Genomic DNA, 15,613 nt, shown 5'->3' with positions numbered 1-15,613 from the left:
GTTTATCAGTAACCTTCTTAAAATACAGTGACTGGACCTGGATTTAATATTTGGAGCAGTCTGATTGGTACATAGTTATCTGGTCTTCCTTTTCCCCTTTTACGGAAAAAGAAACAACAGTTACTCTTCCCCAGTCCTCTGATAGTAATACCCATCCTCCATGATTTGTCAAAGATTACAGAAAGAATATCTAAGATGATACTCTGTGAGATCTTTTAAGACTGTCAGATGTAATTGGTAAGGTGTTAGAAACTTGTTCATAGCAACTAGTTGTTCTCTGATTATCTCTTCAGTTATCTTGACTTCCCAATTCTGTCACTCAGTTCTTCTGTTTAAATCTTTTTGAACACAGTGTTTTTTGGGGGGAGAAACCTAAAGCCTTCACCCTATTACCTGTAATTGCCTTGCCACAATAGGCCTACCCCTTCCTTTTTTATCTTTTTTCCTCCTTCCTTTTGTGTTAAAGGAACCCTGGAACCCTTTTTATATTTTTATCTTCTTTGAAAGCTCAAGTGTCTTCTGCACTTGTCTTCTACTTTCGTTTCTGCAGATATTAGTTAATATGTAGATAGCAATTATACCCATTTTCTATTTCCTATACAGGTGGTCCTCAAGATACAACTGTACTGGAGCCACCTGAGACAGCTTTGCTTAACAACATTCACCCCCTGTTGTCCCTAAAGAGGCCATAAAATGAATGTGTAGGTCATTAAACAAACCATGAGGTGCTTCAATGATCAAGGAGGTCCTTGGAGGTCTAGTCCAGGCCCATCATCCTGGGCCTCCCAAGGCCTTCCCACTTCCTGAGACACCGCATATTCCGCTTCCCATCACTTGGGTTCCTGTAGGGCTTTTCCTCACCCACCAGGTCCCTGCAGACCATTTTACTCTCCCACCAAATGCCCACAGGCCTTAGGCCTGATTCTGACCCCACCAGGCCTCACACCTTCCTTCTCATTTACCTTTTGAAGATCTCCGGGCTCAGGATGGGGAAGAGGGCTGCCTGGCTGCCTTCTGGAAGGGGCCATCATTTTCAGTACACATTTTCACTGCACAATTCCTTGTGGTGCAGCTGCCATGTAGCTCAAGGACAGACTGCTCCATTTTGCTGCCTTAACTCAGTGTGCACGGTGCAGACAGCACTGCAGCAAAGTGGAGTAGTTTTTTCCTGGGCTGTGTGTGGCAGCCTCATGGAAGTGACTGACATTTTGGTGTACCCACAAGGAATTGTAGGTGCACTGAAAATGCCACTGTTTCCGGGAGGTAGCCATGTGGTGCAGGGATGTGTGGCCTGACCTTCTTCCCCAACATGAGGTCTAGATAAGGTAAGCGGATGTTGGATGACGGGCGTGTGGGGAGTTGGTCCAAGGAGTGCAGTGTCCTGGCAGGATGGAATGAAGGAGGGAGAGGTGCGGTTGGTCATACAGGTGAATGTCTGCAGCAGCTGTAACTTCAAAATGGGGTCGTAGGTAGCTTTGGGGGAGTCTGTCGCAACTTCAAATGGCTGTTAAGTGACCAGTCATATCTCAAGGACTATCTGTATATAGCATTTTAAACTGTCAATTTAATTGAAAGCTCTCTGAGCTGTCCAATTCTTTTCTTGCTAGAATGGTAATTATATATCCAAAGTCTTATTTTAATCATTAAACAAATGTATACAATCACCAATCTGACCAATGGAACTTTGGCTGGCAAATAGAGATAAAACACTTATATGCAATTAAAATTAATTTAAAAAACCAAATTGAGACCCTTATAAAAAATTATGCTACTTTCATAGCAAACACATATCCTTGGCTGCTATAACATCCTATCCCTAGGAGAAAACCGAGGTTTTCATTGTTTTCCAAGAAGCCAACTAAGTCAGGGTGATCCAAATTTCCAAGAGGAAGAAGTTCCATAAGGGAGGCATAATGACAGAGAAGGCTTGCTTTCAATGTCTTATGAAGTGACACTGCTTCAGTTGAAACCTGCCTGTGCATCCATGGTAGTTTCCTGAAGTGTCTGTGATTTGCTCATTAGAGTGGTTTGCAGTTGTCTTTTTGGTATCTTATTTTTCAGAGGTTCTTGCACTTCTTTGTCATGAAGATAACCATCCATGGGCCCCTATTTAGTGTTTCTCTAAGCTGAATGAGACTGAATTTGGATTTTATTTGAAATTGGCATTCCTGAAATTTTATATACTATATATTTTGCTCCCATTTTCTCTTTCTTGTGAACAGTTTAACTATATTTTTAATTAGAAACCAGCATTCAGTCAGATTGGTACATTGTTCAGTTGTGTGTCTTTAATTTTATGACACAAGCCAATTTTCATTAGCACATTTTTTTAAAAAATGGCAATAAGATGTTCTACAAAACAAAGCTGATTGATTAAGAAGGGAAGAAAGGATAAATGCTTTCACTGGTAGCCAATTTTAATGTAGCTCGAAGCTAGTTTGCAAGCAGTTTTTCAAATTTCTGTGTTTTTGTTTTAACAGGTCCAAGGATTCCAATGAATAAGATAATTCTTTCACTTGTGAACATTCATAATCAACAGTTTGGTCATCACTTTAGGAGAACTTTATTCTGAGAAATTATTTGATATGTGCATGAATACATTTTTTAAAATTCATAGTAGAAGATTTCAGTTGGACCAAAAGCTGCTTTAAGTGCACATTTTGCATAATTCTGAGGAGAAAGAACCTTTCGAAATATTTTCTGATTCTTCACTTTTTACATACATATGTGTGAAACATGTCAGCAGCTTTTGCAACCAAGCTTCTTCCCAGCATAATTTACTAGATCAAGTATGAAGTCTGACTCCATTGAAGACATCAGTGTTGAAGAATAAGTACTGCTACATTGACATTAATTTCTTGTTACACCAACAGGAATTCATTTTGCATAGGAGGTAGATTTGAAGGGAAAATGCATTTTTAACTACTAATAATTCAAACTAAAAATTAGTTTGAAATTTAAAAATGGTTACACGTTTAATGGAAAATGCTCTAAGAATGAAATTCATGTATTTAAAAATTTGTTTACAGTCTACTGCATTCTAAAATGATACATAGCAAAACCCTTAGAAGGTCATGGATACTGTAGACACCTTGTATTTTTAAATTAGTGTTTGTTCTCTTACAAATAGTAACATTTTAATTGCAGGGCTGAGTTATAATAAAGTTATACATTTTATTTATAGAAGCAATATTTTATAATGAGAACACTTAAAATTATTTTTATCTATTTGTTTAACTGTTCTTTGATTACTCTAAGGAACTTTTATTTAAGGAGAATGCAAAATTGAAATGAGATTTTACTTCTAAGTTGTAAAATTATAATCATTTTCCTCCCCTTTCCATTTTCATTATTCCCATTCATTGTTAGAAATATATTTGAATTATGTAATGCCCTACCTTATTGTAAATAATTTCTTTTTAAATCATCTAAAGGAGACCAAGCCTTTAATATAGTGAATACTTTAAGAAATGTATTCCTAAACAGCATGACTAATAGCTGCAGGCAGCTCATTTTATACTGTCAGAATACTAAACATTATTCCTGCATCAAGGCTAGTCTTGTCCTGTTAAAACTGATTAAACTCAATTCAGGAGAATTTTGAGTTTGGCCAGGTCTTTCTGTTAAAGTGTGCTATGTGCTTGAAAAAGGATAAGATCCCTTATCTAAGGAAAAAAAATCATGTTAAAATTATTTACTATACTAATCTGTTTTCCTGTAGCAAGGATATATTGGTAGGAGTGCATATAGTAATTTTACTTACTTTTTGGAACTATTTTGCCCTTTCTTCTTTTAACAAATAGTTGGGAAAAAACATAAAATATTTAAATATGTTATGAATCATAACCCAACACAGCTGGTTCTTACTTGCAGTTCCCTTGTCTATTAATGACAAAATTGGATACTTTAAAGCAATGCCTGCTATTCTATACTTGGCAGGTGTATTTCTTCAGATATTTATTGCCTTATATAAACTAAAATATTGTCTTCTAAAGGAAAGCTTAAAATAGTATGAGTTCGATTAATATAGGAACACTAAACAGTTTGGCAGAAAAATAATATTGGTTATATTAGCGTCAGATATTTGTTTCATTGAAAAACTGAACATACTGTAATATGTTATTCATAGTTGTAATCCCAGATAATGCAGGGTTCTGTGGCAATAATTCATAACTGCAAAATGTAACTCTGTAAAGTTTAGGAAACCCCATAATGTCCGTACTGCGCTGATGGTTAATTGTGTCCACAATAAATATACTGTGTTTGAATGTTTAGCCACAGCACAAAACATGAACTTCTACAACGAAGGTGATATGTGGATCATGCTAAACTTTGTGTAATCATTTGCAGCAGAAGTTTCAAGCAACATGTCCCTGGGTCCTTACCAATCAATTTCCAGACTTCCTGTGCAAAGATACAGAAATCTTTGCATTATTTTGCATCCACAGATTTTGAATTTATGGGAGAAGTATATGAAGCTCTCAGGCTTTTATAATTAAGATTTTTGCCTTGAAAAGTGCATGAGTGTTTTTTAAAAATGTAATAGTTTAATTATTGCAAGAATATGAAAATGGCGTGAGTCTATAAAAATGGCTTGTTTGTAGGAACATATACACTGGCTGCTGTACAATAGTTGATCTCATTTCTTGAGTTTTCCCTTTAGAGTACAAATGTTCATAACCTGTTAGAATGAGAAGATTGGTTCAGTTGTCAGTTAAGAGTACAGTAGCAGTAGATAATTGATCCACACCATGTGCTGTTATAGTCAAAGTTTTCTGACTAGAAGTAATTCTTAAGTTTATTGCTTAAAGCCCATTGTATATAAAAGTTGTGGCAGACTAAAAAGTCGTAGTGCTCAAGTCTGCATATTTCTCAAAATAATTTTTTAAAGTATGTAGGCATTTAAGGAAAGTTCTTAGTAAAGATTGTTTGAATGATGAATTCCAGTATTCAAATGTTGCACGCTGCCATGCAACTCTTATTTCCTATTGCTAATGAATAACAAATTTAAGTTAGTTTTTTAATCTATAACTTATATATCAGTAAATTATCTGCATATGTACAAATAAAGCTGACAAAAAGGGATGGTAAATGCCAAGTAATAAGTAATATCATTTGGAAATATATGATAGAGGCCCAAGTCATTTAAATATTTCCATTTGAAAATTTATTTAAGATGAAGTAATATTCACAAAATTGGTTTATCTCCTATACAATGGTTAAAAGAATTATGATCTTATTAATTGCTTGGGGTTTTATAATTATTTACATGTTTTGTAATTTAGCATATATACCTTTGTTTTTAATTTCAATCTTTTCCTTACAGAACTTTTCAAAACTGCAACTTATACCAAAATTGTAATCATAGAAACAAGTTTAATGGCACTAGCTTGCATCTTGCAGGGATATAGGAAGCATATGTATTTTACCCTAAGAAGTCTTTGCTCTTGAGCTTCATTTTAGGCAGTTACAGCTTTTCATAGTATTGGTACATTTTTCTAATGGTGCCCTGTGAGGAAGAGGAAACTTTCATAATTGTCAATATTTTATTTTATTTTATTTTATTTACATTGCCTTTAAAGAGTGAATTGTAACTTAAACTGTATGGATTTGTGAGCGTAATTTATTTTAATTGTTATGCTTTATAATCCTGGTACTGAAGGTAATCATAATGATTTTAAAAGATGAAGCAGAATGTGTAACATTCCAAAGCCATACTAGGGAAACTTCTTGCAGCAGTTAAAAGCACCTTATTTTTACTAGTAATGACACTAATCAAGCAACAGCAATTTTTCATAGAAACACATATGGGAAGAAATACTTGGATTGAATGTAGGCTTCTTGGTCAATCTGATGATAACTGAAGCAAACTAACCCTTTGATATAGTCCTGGGCAGTCAGATTTTCATTGTATTTAGAGTTAAAACTATTCTTTGGAAGAAAAATACACATTTTTTCAGTTATTACATTAATAGCTGGAAAAATAAAGCACTAGTTGCTTTTATCCTAAAAATGTAGCTAATGTAGTTTTGAATGAAACAAACATGTTAGTTGCTGAAGAAAATCTTACATAATTCATGGATTGGAGCTATATGGACATTTCGCATGTAACTTTTGTATAATTATTTCCTAATATTTTGCACAACCCTATGTGTTGTTTAAGACAATTATGTGGGACTCCTAAATAGTGCTTCAGAAATAGAAGCAAATAAAAGCCCATTTTTATTGGGCCCTTTAAAATCTATCATGGCTTATAAATGCCTTGTGCCAGAAATTAATTTTTAAATTTTCATACTCTAATTACAAAAACAAAAAAGCCAAAGGCCTATTTCAGGAAATTCTTTACCCTGGTCTTGTACCTAAGGTGAGAAAACAATGTATTTTCCAACACTTAAGTGTAAAGGAAATAGACTTAGTGGCAAACTGGTTCTACCTTCTTGAATCAAACAGGAAATAAAACTGAGTTTGGCATGTTTGTTTCATACTGAGACTCAACATTGGGCAATTGTTGTAACTGGCAATAAAGAATCTCCAATACTTCACCATATATATATTTTTTGAAGAAATAATGTGTCAAGGTCTAGTTTGATCATAGTGCACTAGCTTACAATTTAGTATATAATTTGCTATATTATGTTAGGATGATGTGGCTGCAAGGAGATTTCTTATTAGCTATAGTTCATTTGATAGTCTATTGGACAGTTTATTTGATCTGGACCAATTTCAGGATCTTGGCCACAATTGCTCAAAGTTTGTATCATAATGTCCTCCCATTCTGACAGGATATACACTAAAAGTAGAAGCATTTAAACTGGACTTGGATTTTTTATAAGGAAAAACACCAGAAAATATTTTTCTTGGGCTGTCCAACTGAGGCTATCATCTCCCAATAAAGAACACCCAAAAGCCACCAAATTTACTTTAGACATATATTTTATTAAAATAAATTAACATTAAATTGTCATTTTTTTAATTTAGCAGTCTCTGATGAGCCATTTGGTCACTGCCACAAACATCCACTTCTCTACCTATTTTCATTTCTGGGCCAGTATGCTAACAGTAATTGGATACTAAGTTCATTTAAAATATCCTAGTATCTCTGTTCAAGAGGCTGCCTGATCTTGTCTTGAATACAGTATACATGAATTACAGCATTGCAATTGAATGAACAGGCTCTTTTAGCAATTTAGTAGTTTCAGAAATATATATGCTGTTCTCACCTTTTCTGAGAGGGAATATGCACTTCCTAAATTTGGAGTTTTCTTTTGATTCCTTTATTTTTTGTAGCTCTGTTATATCCCTGCTGTCATTTGGGAACTGTATAACCCCAAGGGAAGTGTGATAATGAAATCTACTACTTAATTGTGCTATATTAATGCAAACTATCACGTGAGTTCAGAATCATGAAGGCAATCCCTTTTATGAATGTGTCCTTGTACTGTTTATTTTTCACTGTAAAATTATAATGAGATAAGTAGTTTTGTAATTATTGGGTATTGCTCATTTATTCATTTATTTGTCATATCAACTGCAAATTTTAATACTTATCATTTTATTCTGTAACATTTATACATTGCCTCTGATATCACTTTAGAAGCAGAAGATTATTTCCCCTTTCTAATTTGTCTCTCTCTCATTTCCATCCTTTATTGGTAAAGAGATCTACCTTATATATACGTTATCATTTTCCACGCTGAGTCAAGCATGCACAAATACTTCCCCCAATCTCAATCCCAGCTAGTCTATTTTAGATTATATGCCTGAGTCTCATGCTTTCAATACAGGTAAAATAATAGTAAATTAAAGAGGCCACTAAGATAAAATCTTTGTTCCTGAGGTGTTAGTTTAGTTGTGGGGGTTTTTCCAAAACCCTAGAATTTTGCAAAAACTTTGTACAAAGAATAATCAAAACTTGTTTTCCTATAGTCATGCTTTAGGAATTACCATTATACATCACTGATAAAAATTCTGACATCCAGGTAGAGTGGTGTGGAAATTGAGTCATGAGAACAGGACTTTTCTTTTTTTGTTTGAAATGTTTTGCTGCTTATCCAAATAGTTTCTTCAGTCTAAGCAAGTTGGTTAGGTGGACCTCATATATATACAAATTAAATTAAATAAAAAAATAAAAATAAATATGTCCTCCAGGGCAGTTTCATTTCTGAATAGGCTCATTTGATGTGTAGGCAGAGAAGTGTTAAGAGACTTTGCTTTTAAATGTTTCTCTTAGGTAGGTCCCAACTTGCTAAGTTTGAAGAAGCTGCTTCAATAAGCAGGGAAATGTTTCAAACAAAAAATGAAAAGTCCGGTTGCCATGACTCAACTTTCAGATGTCATGCATCGTGTGTTCTTGAAAGTAAACCAAAACGGGGCATTTTGAGAACAAGGATTGAGTCATTCCATTTTTAAAAAAAGGTAAAGATAGCCACAGAGATCACCAGATAGAACTGTCAGATACATTTCTCCCTGTCCTAACATTCTATTTTCCTGATTTAAATTACCCTCCTTCTATACTTATACTTTCTTCCAGGGAAAATAGTACAGATTTCTGAATGCTTTTTCCCATCTAGTCAAACAACAGATGGGTGAACGTTTGTTAAATTGAGTATGTGGAATTTATTCCTTATCTAATGTCATCTGTAGCCTTTGCTTACACCTATTAAAAGTACCAGTGATGTCCAGATGGGTTTCCCAATAACACATTTTACTTGCCTCTTATATTTGTGTTTTTCTATTTAATTATCAATTATTGTTTTGAGTTGCCAATATCACAGCTGTGTTAATATTTTACTGAAATGCAAAAGGCTTGTCAACAAAATTGCATAGGTAAGTACTAGAAAATATGGTACATTTCACTTTTAAGCTAAAATAAAAATTACTATTCATTGATTTAGTGTAAAATTTAAATCACACTGCAGTACTTACACAGCTGTATTTAATGGACACTATTAATGGACATGTCTAAAAAAAGCATATTCCTGCAAACCTTTGCAATACCTTTATAATGCTCAGTATTCTAAAGTATTAAACAAGATACATAAACTAAATGAGCATTCTTAGCAATATTTTGAAAATTTTAAAAGTTTAGACTTTCTTTTTGCTTATTTTTCTTTTAGTGCAGTCTTTCAGTAATTAAGTTGTTTTGCTTTGTACTTCATGTTTTCTACTATCATGGCTTCAAAATTCAAACCTGTACCAAAAGCCCTGAATGACTGTCTCTTAAACATGCAATGTAACAACATACTTCAAGTTTTGGTGCTTAAGAGTTGCTCCTTCATTTCCTTAAATAAAAGATATTTATTTGAATACAGTTTCTGTCATGGGTAGATGTTGTCACATTGCTGGGGGATGGAATAATTAGCAATAGCACTTACACTTATATACTGCTCCCTAACACTTTACAGCACACTCTGAGTGGTTTACAGTGTCAGCCTGTTGCTCCCAAGAATCTGGGTCCTTATTTTACTGACCTTAGAAGGATGGAAGGCTGAATCAACCTTGATCAGGTCAGCACTGAATTCCTGGCTGTGAGCAGAGTTTGCTTGCAATACTGCACTCTAACCACTGCATCATCACAGTTCTTAATAGATTCCAATACCTCTTTGCAATTCCAAATCTGTTGGCAGATCATGCAATGTTAAATTGAAATCTATCAAATTAGATAACAGCTGGGAACTTTGCCATACTTCAGCCTTAAAGTTCTTGGCTTTCGTACATAAACTCAGAGGAAATGAAATCAGCTTAAGAAATACCTTTCTAGATTCAATTCTTCCAGTTTGGTCCCAGTGACAGCCTGTTCTTTGGATTTTATTTCCATTTACTGTAGATCTTGACTACAGTTTTGTTACCCCTCCATGTCCCATGAAAAAAACACCACATTCTACATTTTTTCCTCCTATAGCCAATACAGGGAAGTGTCAGAATTTGTTTCAATTTCATCTAGTAAGAAACAAGAGAGGGTCCATCATTTCATTGTTCTACTGTTCCACCAACAAATGTGTAAAATCATGATTCACTGTTTAATTATTTCACCAGCGGGGAAAAATGGCTGGGAAGGCCAGTGACTGGATGATCCCTGTCATAGCACCCAGTAACCAGTTGATGTGAAGGGATTTGCCTACAATGGAATAAAGTACATTAGATGAACTGGGCAGCATCACTTGGTTGGCCCTACTTAGAGAATACTACTTTGGATATAGCAGATAAAGATGGGTGGAAGTTGTTTTTTGGTGGGCTGGTGGCAGACAGAAGACACAACTGTATGTTCTTGGCCTTGCAAAATGGTCAATGATCATTTAGGATCTATAATCCTACTCGGGCTAGCTAATCATGCAAACAGCTCTTCATGTAATATGTGGAACTAGCCACAGCCAATTTAAATATTTTCTATTTGTTTTGTGTACTAGTTTTAAAAACAAAACAATTTAAAAAGTGGAAGCAGGTTTTTTTTAGGGGGAGAATCTCCATTTGTTGTGAAAGAACCTTTTTATTGTACCCAAAAAAATGTTCCAGTACAGGAGATGATTGGGTGGGATCTCCTGCATTACAGTCTCTTTTATAAGTGAAATAAGATCTTCTGTTCATGCAATTGGCACTGATTTCCCAAAGGTACTATCATATTATTGATCATTATTATCCATAGTTTACATCTGAGTATCTTTCAAACAGGACCAATTAAATAGGTGCTTTATTTGTCTAGCTTTCAGCCTGCTTATATTAAAATGGTCATTAAGCAACAAAAGCCACTTGATTCTGAATAAGCCCATATTGTTCAATCATGAAACTGGTGCCTATTAGCTTCATTTGATGAATTTTGTGGCCCGAGATCAAGGAATTCTAGATGGAAGAATGAAATTATTGGAAAACTCTGGAGTAGAGTTATGAGAAAGAGGCCCCAATAACCAACTTCCAGACAGGGATATACTTATAAAACCTTTTTATGTCAAAGTCATAATTTCACAACATGACACTCTAATTCAAAATCCAGTAGCACCTGAAGAATTAAGGTAAATGCTGCCATTCAATGAACAGTTTATAATTCTTAAAAAGAGTTCAAGAAAGAAAAATTAATAAAGTACATTCTCCAGAACAGCAGTTGTATTTCAAAATAAAAACTGTATTTTGTTGGGTTTTAAAAGAATTTTTTAACAAGACTCCATAATTGTCATATAACAAGTTATACACAATGTGATTGTTCTTCGATGTAAATTCTTGTTTGCTCTTGACAATCAAGTGTTTTCTGACATATATGCTAGTGCAGGAGAGCCATTTAGTTAAGAACAACTGAGTGTAATTGTTAACATACAATTTCTAACACCCATCTAATGTAAATGAACATTAAAAGATTTTTAATATAATTAATTTATATGTGCACTTATATTTACCTTATCCCATATACATGTTAGATGACATTTGGGAATTCAGTGGTACAGCCCTCTTAGATTTTATTTTACAAACAAAAGAACCCAAAGTCAAGCATCTAAATATACATGAGAAAAGAAATTCCCAAATATTGATTTCCGATTACTAATTTTAATTTCAATAGGAAAATATCCTAAATGTGCACATTTAATTTTTTATATACTGTATATACATATGTGTGTGTACATATACAAATACGTTTTCTTGTACAACACATATACACAGCATTGAAGTGGAAATACTTTGTAAACTTTTTTCCCAGTGTAAATGTCCTTGTATTAAAAATTTATTAAAAACAATGTTACATTTTTTGCCATCAAATTTCTGTTCTAACTTGCTATAATTAAGAATGCCGAGCAAAAACTTACTTCATTCGTCCCAGAATTACACCAATTTTATACTTTGCTGAAGATGTTTCTGAGTGACACTCATCTAGCAAGAGAATGAGGTGCAAACTTCTTCAGGTAAATTAAAATCAGGTAATCACTACTGTTCTGACCAATAAGATTACACATCATCAACACTTAGCTATTAAGTTTTAAAAAATCACCATAGAAAGCAATTTATCTATGAATGCAATGAACAAATATTTCCCAATAATAAATAAAATAAGTGATAAAATACTCTAAAACATGGACAAAACAAATAATGTGTACAGTACATATAGTATAATACATCATAATTTAGTGTTTAATTAACAGTGATCCTGATATTTCAGGAGACACTTGTTAAATTACAGATAAAGAAAATGTCATTTTATAAATTAAGCCAAATATTTATCCCATTTTAAATATAAATTAGAGTGCCTGTATTATACAGTATATACATACAGTACACACATAAAAAACCCGATTTATATTATCTAGTTTTGAATAGCAGTCCTTAAGTGGAAAAAATACAGAGTTTATATTTAAGCTGTATTTTATATTTAACATCCAAATTAATTTGGTGTAAATAAAAAGGTCAGTGCATTGTTGTCTCATTATTTTTTGTTAAATTTTTAAAAATCTTTTGCAATATTAGACAATCTACAGCAAGAGTGGCTCATTCCCATTCAAGAAACATAGATTGACCCTCAGTTTGCTTTTCTTTTTTCCTTTAAAATAAAAAATATATAAAGAAATACATATTTGGCAAAAATATTTGTAAATTACATCAATACAACTTAAAAAGAGGTTCACTGAGAATAACTGAATTCAGGTCTTGTTTTGAAATTCAGAATGTAGCCTGGCTAGTCTTTCTAATAAAGATGTTTCATGAAAATACAGCAGAAAAAAAATTCTCTATGCTAATACAATCCTTTTTTTCACCTTTAATTGCCTGAGCAAGGTCAATGCCCTAGCAATAACTATATTTCCACAGTTTAAGAATTCTTGCTAAATAAATTATTAAAACACATTTTGATAAGAAAAGATAAGTCCATATTATATTCAGTAAGCATAGATTGAACCTTATTAGAACATAGCAAAATTTAAAATACCTTTCAGGGACTTGCTTGTCTTCATAGATAGGCTTCAAAATGCATAACAAAATGAAATACATAATTTCTACATACATGAATTCCCAATAGGAAAAAAGTAAACCATACACTAGACAATATTATAGAACACCAGAGTGAACATTGTAAATAAAGACAGTATCTTCCAGTATAAAAAAAGGGAAGAACTCTATACAAGCATTAATTCATTAGGTCTGAATTAAAGATGCAACTCTCTCTCACTCCTGGCAAGAATTAATTGGTAATGCACTGTTTTTCTCAACAGTACAAAATATCCTGAGAAATTATTCAGATTACAACAAAAGAGAGGGCTGTCATCACAAAGTTCTTGCACAAAACACAGCATACAGTTGCCTTAACAAAGAAAATAAAACTGATCACCTACATTGTGTGGAACACTAAGAGGGATGTCATTTGAAGCACTTCTTATTATTTCATTGGCTAATAATTAGAAAAGGATTGCATTCAATTTCTGTTAATACCCTCGAGTTATCTATGGCCAATTATATACAAGGAGGTAATTTGTACTTCAAGTTATTTTTTTTCCAACTAACTACAAGCTGAATTCTGAAATTTCATATTGAAATACTGTATATTGTATATTGTTGAAAATTTAAAACAGGCCCTTCTGAAGGAGCATTTTTCTAATTTTGTGCAACTTTGATGCAGATCCCAACAAAGTCCTGTATGAAGAGAGACAGTGCATCTTTAAGAAGTTTGGCACTGAGATCCTGTGTTCTTTAGCTGCATTCTATTAGCTTGGCCAGATTATCTCGTAGTTCTGTAAGTTCAAAAATTTTGCCATCAAGAATTTCTAAAAGTGTTTTCAAGTTATTGCGAAAAACTTCTTGTTCATTCTGACTTTTCTCCAAACGCTGTTCAAGATCGGACAGTTGGCCTTCTAGATCTTTATTTCGAACTTCCACTTCCTTAAAAAAATGCAATATGCAAAGTAAATAAAATACTATTTTAAAATTCTCTTCTTAATGTTACACGGAAATATCATTGTATAAGGCAGGGGTGTCAAACTGCCGGCCCACGGGCTGGATGCATCATCTGGAAGCTGCGCCCACCCCATTGCCGGCAATGGCAAAACCGTCCCGATATGTCACGAGTTTGACATGTCTGGTATAAGGCATGCTACAGTGTGGCCCAGGATAGGACCTTCCTCACAGTGTAATAATCATAACATTGTATTTTATCTGCCTACAAGTAAGCCAATTGCAGAAGATCACATCTGGTTTTGGACTGAGAACCATGTTTAGCTTTGTTGTACATTTCAAAAAATGAATATGGCAAGCAAAAGACAGTGAGGCAAAAAGGAATGCAGGATCGGTCACCGGGACCAGAGGTTTAGTCTTCCAAGCTTTCGGACTTGTGCCGGAGCCCCCATCTTCAGGGAACTTCTGCCTAGCAGAGAGAATACACAGAATACCACACAGAGAATAGCCCAAAGCAAACACTGCTAGAGAGAAGCTTCCTTAGGATGGGCTCCAGTACGAGTCCAAAAGCTTGCAAGATTAAACCTCTGATCCCAGTGACTGACCCAGATTGGATCCTGCAACATTGTCCTGGGACACATATATTTGCTTTCATTCGTCAAAAGGGAATGGGCAATTGCCAAAGCAAACAGTACGATATAAAATAATAAATTATGCACATAAGTAAATATTTTGCCTCTGGCGATGGCAATCTGGTTACTTCCAAGAGATCTAGAACTAAACCATTGGAGACAAAAAAAAAATTTAAACTGAAGATTGTGTGTATATATATCTGTTTGGATTTGTTTATTATTTGTATCTGATTCATAAACACACATAAACAAATCACTCAATTTTGTAATTATTTGATTCCATTCTGAAAATCATGTAATTCTAAGTACTTAGTGTCCAGGTTAGCAATATTTTTATGAAGATTTCTATTTAACTTTGGTGACAAATTGTACTACCACCAAAACTGGGTAGCAACAAAGGTGAAGAGAACTCTAGTGCCTAATATATAGTTAAGGGATGATGTCATTACTAAGGAACAAGGCACATATCCCCATAACTACTGAGATAGAGCACCATGGATGTTATATCATAGAGAGCATGGTTTGAAGGGGACCCATCTTTATCAGTGTTTCTAATACAATTTAGAGGTCCATATAGGCTAAATGTGTATGAACTGCTTCCTCAGTAAGATTTAGCATATCCTATTTTTTAAAAAAGTTAGCAAATATGTATTTTAATAATTTCCCACTAACTGATTTTCAAAATGAGTATAGCTCTGCAAAACCTTTCTTCTCACATCTATAAATTTTGGCATTAAATTCTTCAAGACAATAAACTGATATTTATCTCATGTCAAATAAATAAGCAACTACAACACCTGACTTAAGCAATATGCATGCTATTCATAATTGGGCATAAATTCTTCACTCATTACATAGGTAGCTTGTCCAGGCAATTGTAAAACATCAATTGTGAGAATAAATGGAAAAATCTAGCTTCAACCAAAGAGATGTAAACTACCTATGTCTACAGATCATTAAGGAATGTAATATATAAGAATCTGCAAACAAAATTCCACCATATGACAGTATAGTTAAGAGTAAAAAGTAATGTTAGCTTCCTGTGAACTCTGAGTTGTCTGCCATAAAAAAGCAAGTTTTGGAGTAATAACATCAGCATTTCACAAGTTTAAGCATGTAAT

The 15,613-nt window shown here is 33.8% G+C and overlaps 2 protein-coding genes across 3 annotated transcripts in view; one reads left to right on the top strand and one right to left on the bottom strand.

The window, feature by feature from the left end:
• Window positions 1-9,293, top strand: part of JMY (junction mediating and regulatory protein, p53 cofactor) — a 48,340-nt gene extending 39,047 nt beyond the window's left edge. Inside the window, exon 11 of the mRNA XM_081317504.1 lies at window positions 2,481-9,293. The gene's annotated coding sequence lies outside the window, so the exon portion shown is untranslated. The remainder of the gene's footprint in view (window positions 1-2,480) is intronic.
• A 1,682-nt stretch (window positions 9,294-10,975) lies between these two features.
• The window catches only part of HOMER1 (homer scaffold protein 1), a gene marked incomplete at its 5' end in the record, with an annotated part of 69,925 nt that continues 65,287 nt past the window's right edge, over window positions 10,976-15,613 (bottom strand). For both annotated transcript variants that reach the window (XM_081316225.1, XM_081316224.1), the window contains one exon: window positions 10,976-13,848. In XM_081316225.1, coding sequence (XP_081172351.1) covers window positions 13,660-13,848 — 189 coding nt within the window. In that variant the 3' untranslated portion in view covers window positions 10,976-13,659. The remainder of the gene's footprint in view (window positions 13,849-15,613) is intronic.

The sequence above is a fragment of the Vipera berus genome (assembly GCF_964194415.1).
Source record: "Vipera berus genome assembly, chromosome: 2".
Classification (NCBI taxonomy): domain Eukaryota; kingdom Metazoa; phylum Chordata; class Lepidosauria; order Squamata; family Viperidae; genus Vipera; species Vipera berus.
The sequence above is the reverse complement of the archived record's forward strand: the minus strand, read 5'-3'. Positions and strand labels throughout refer to the sequence as shown.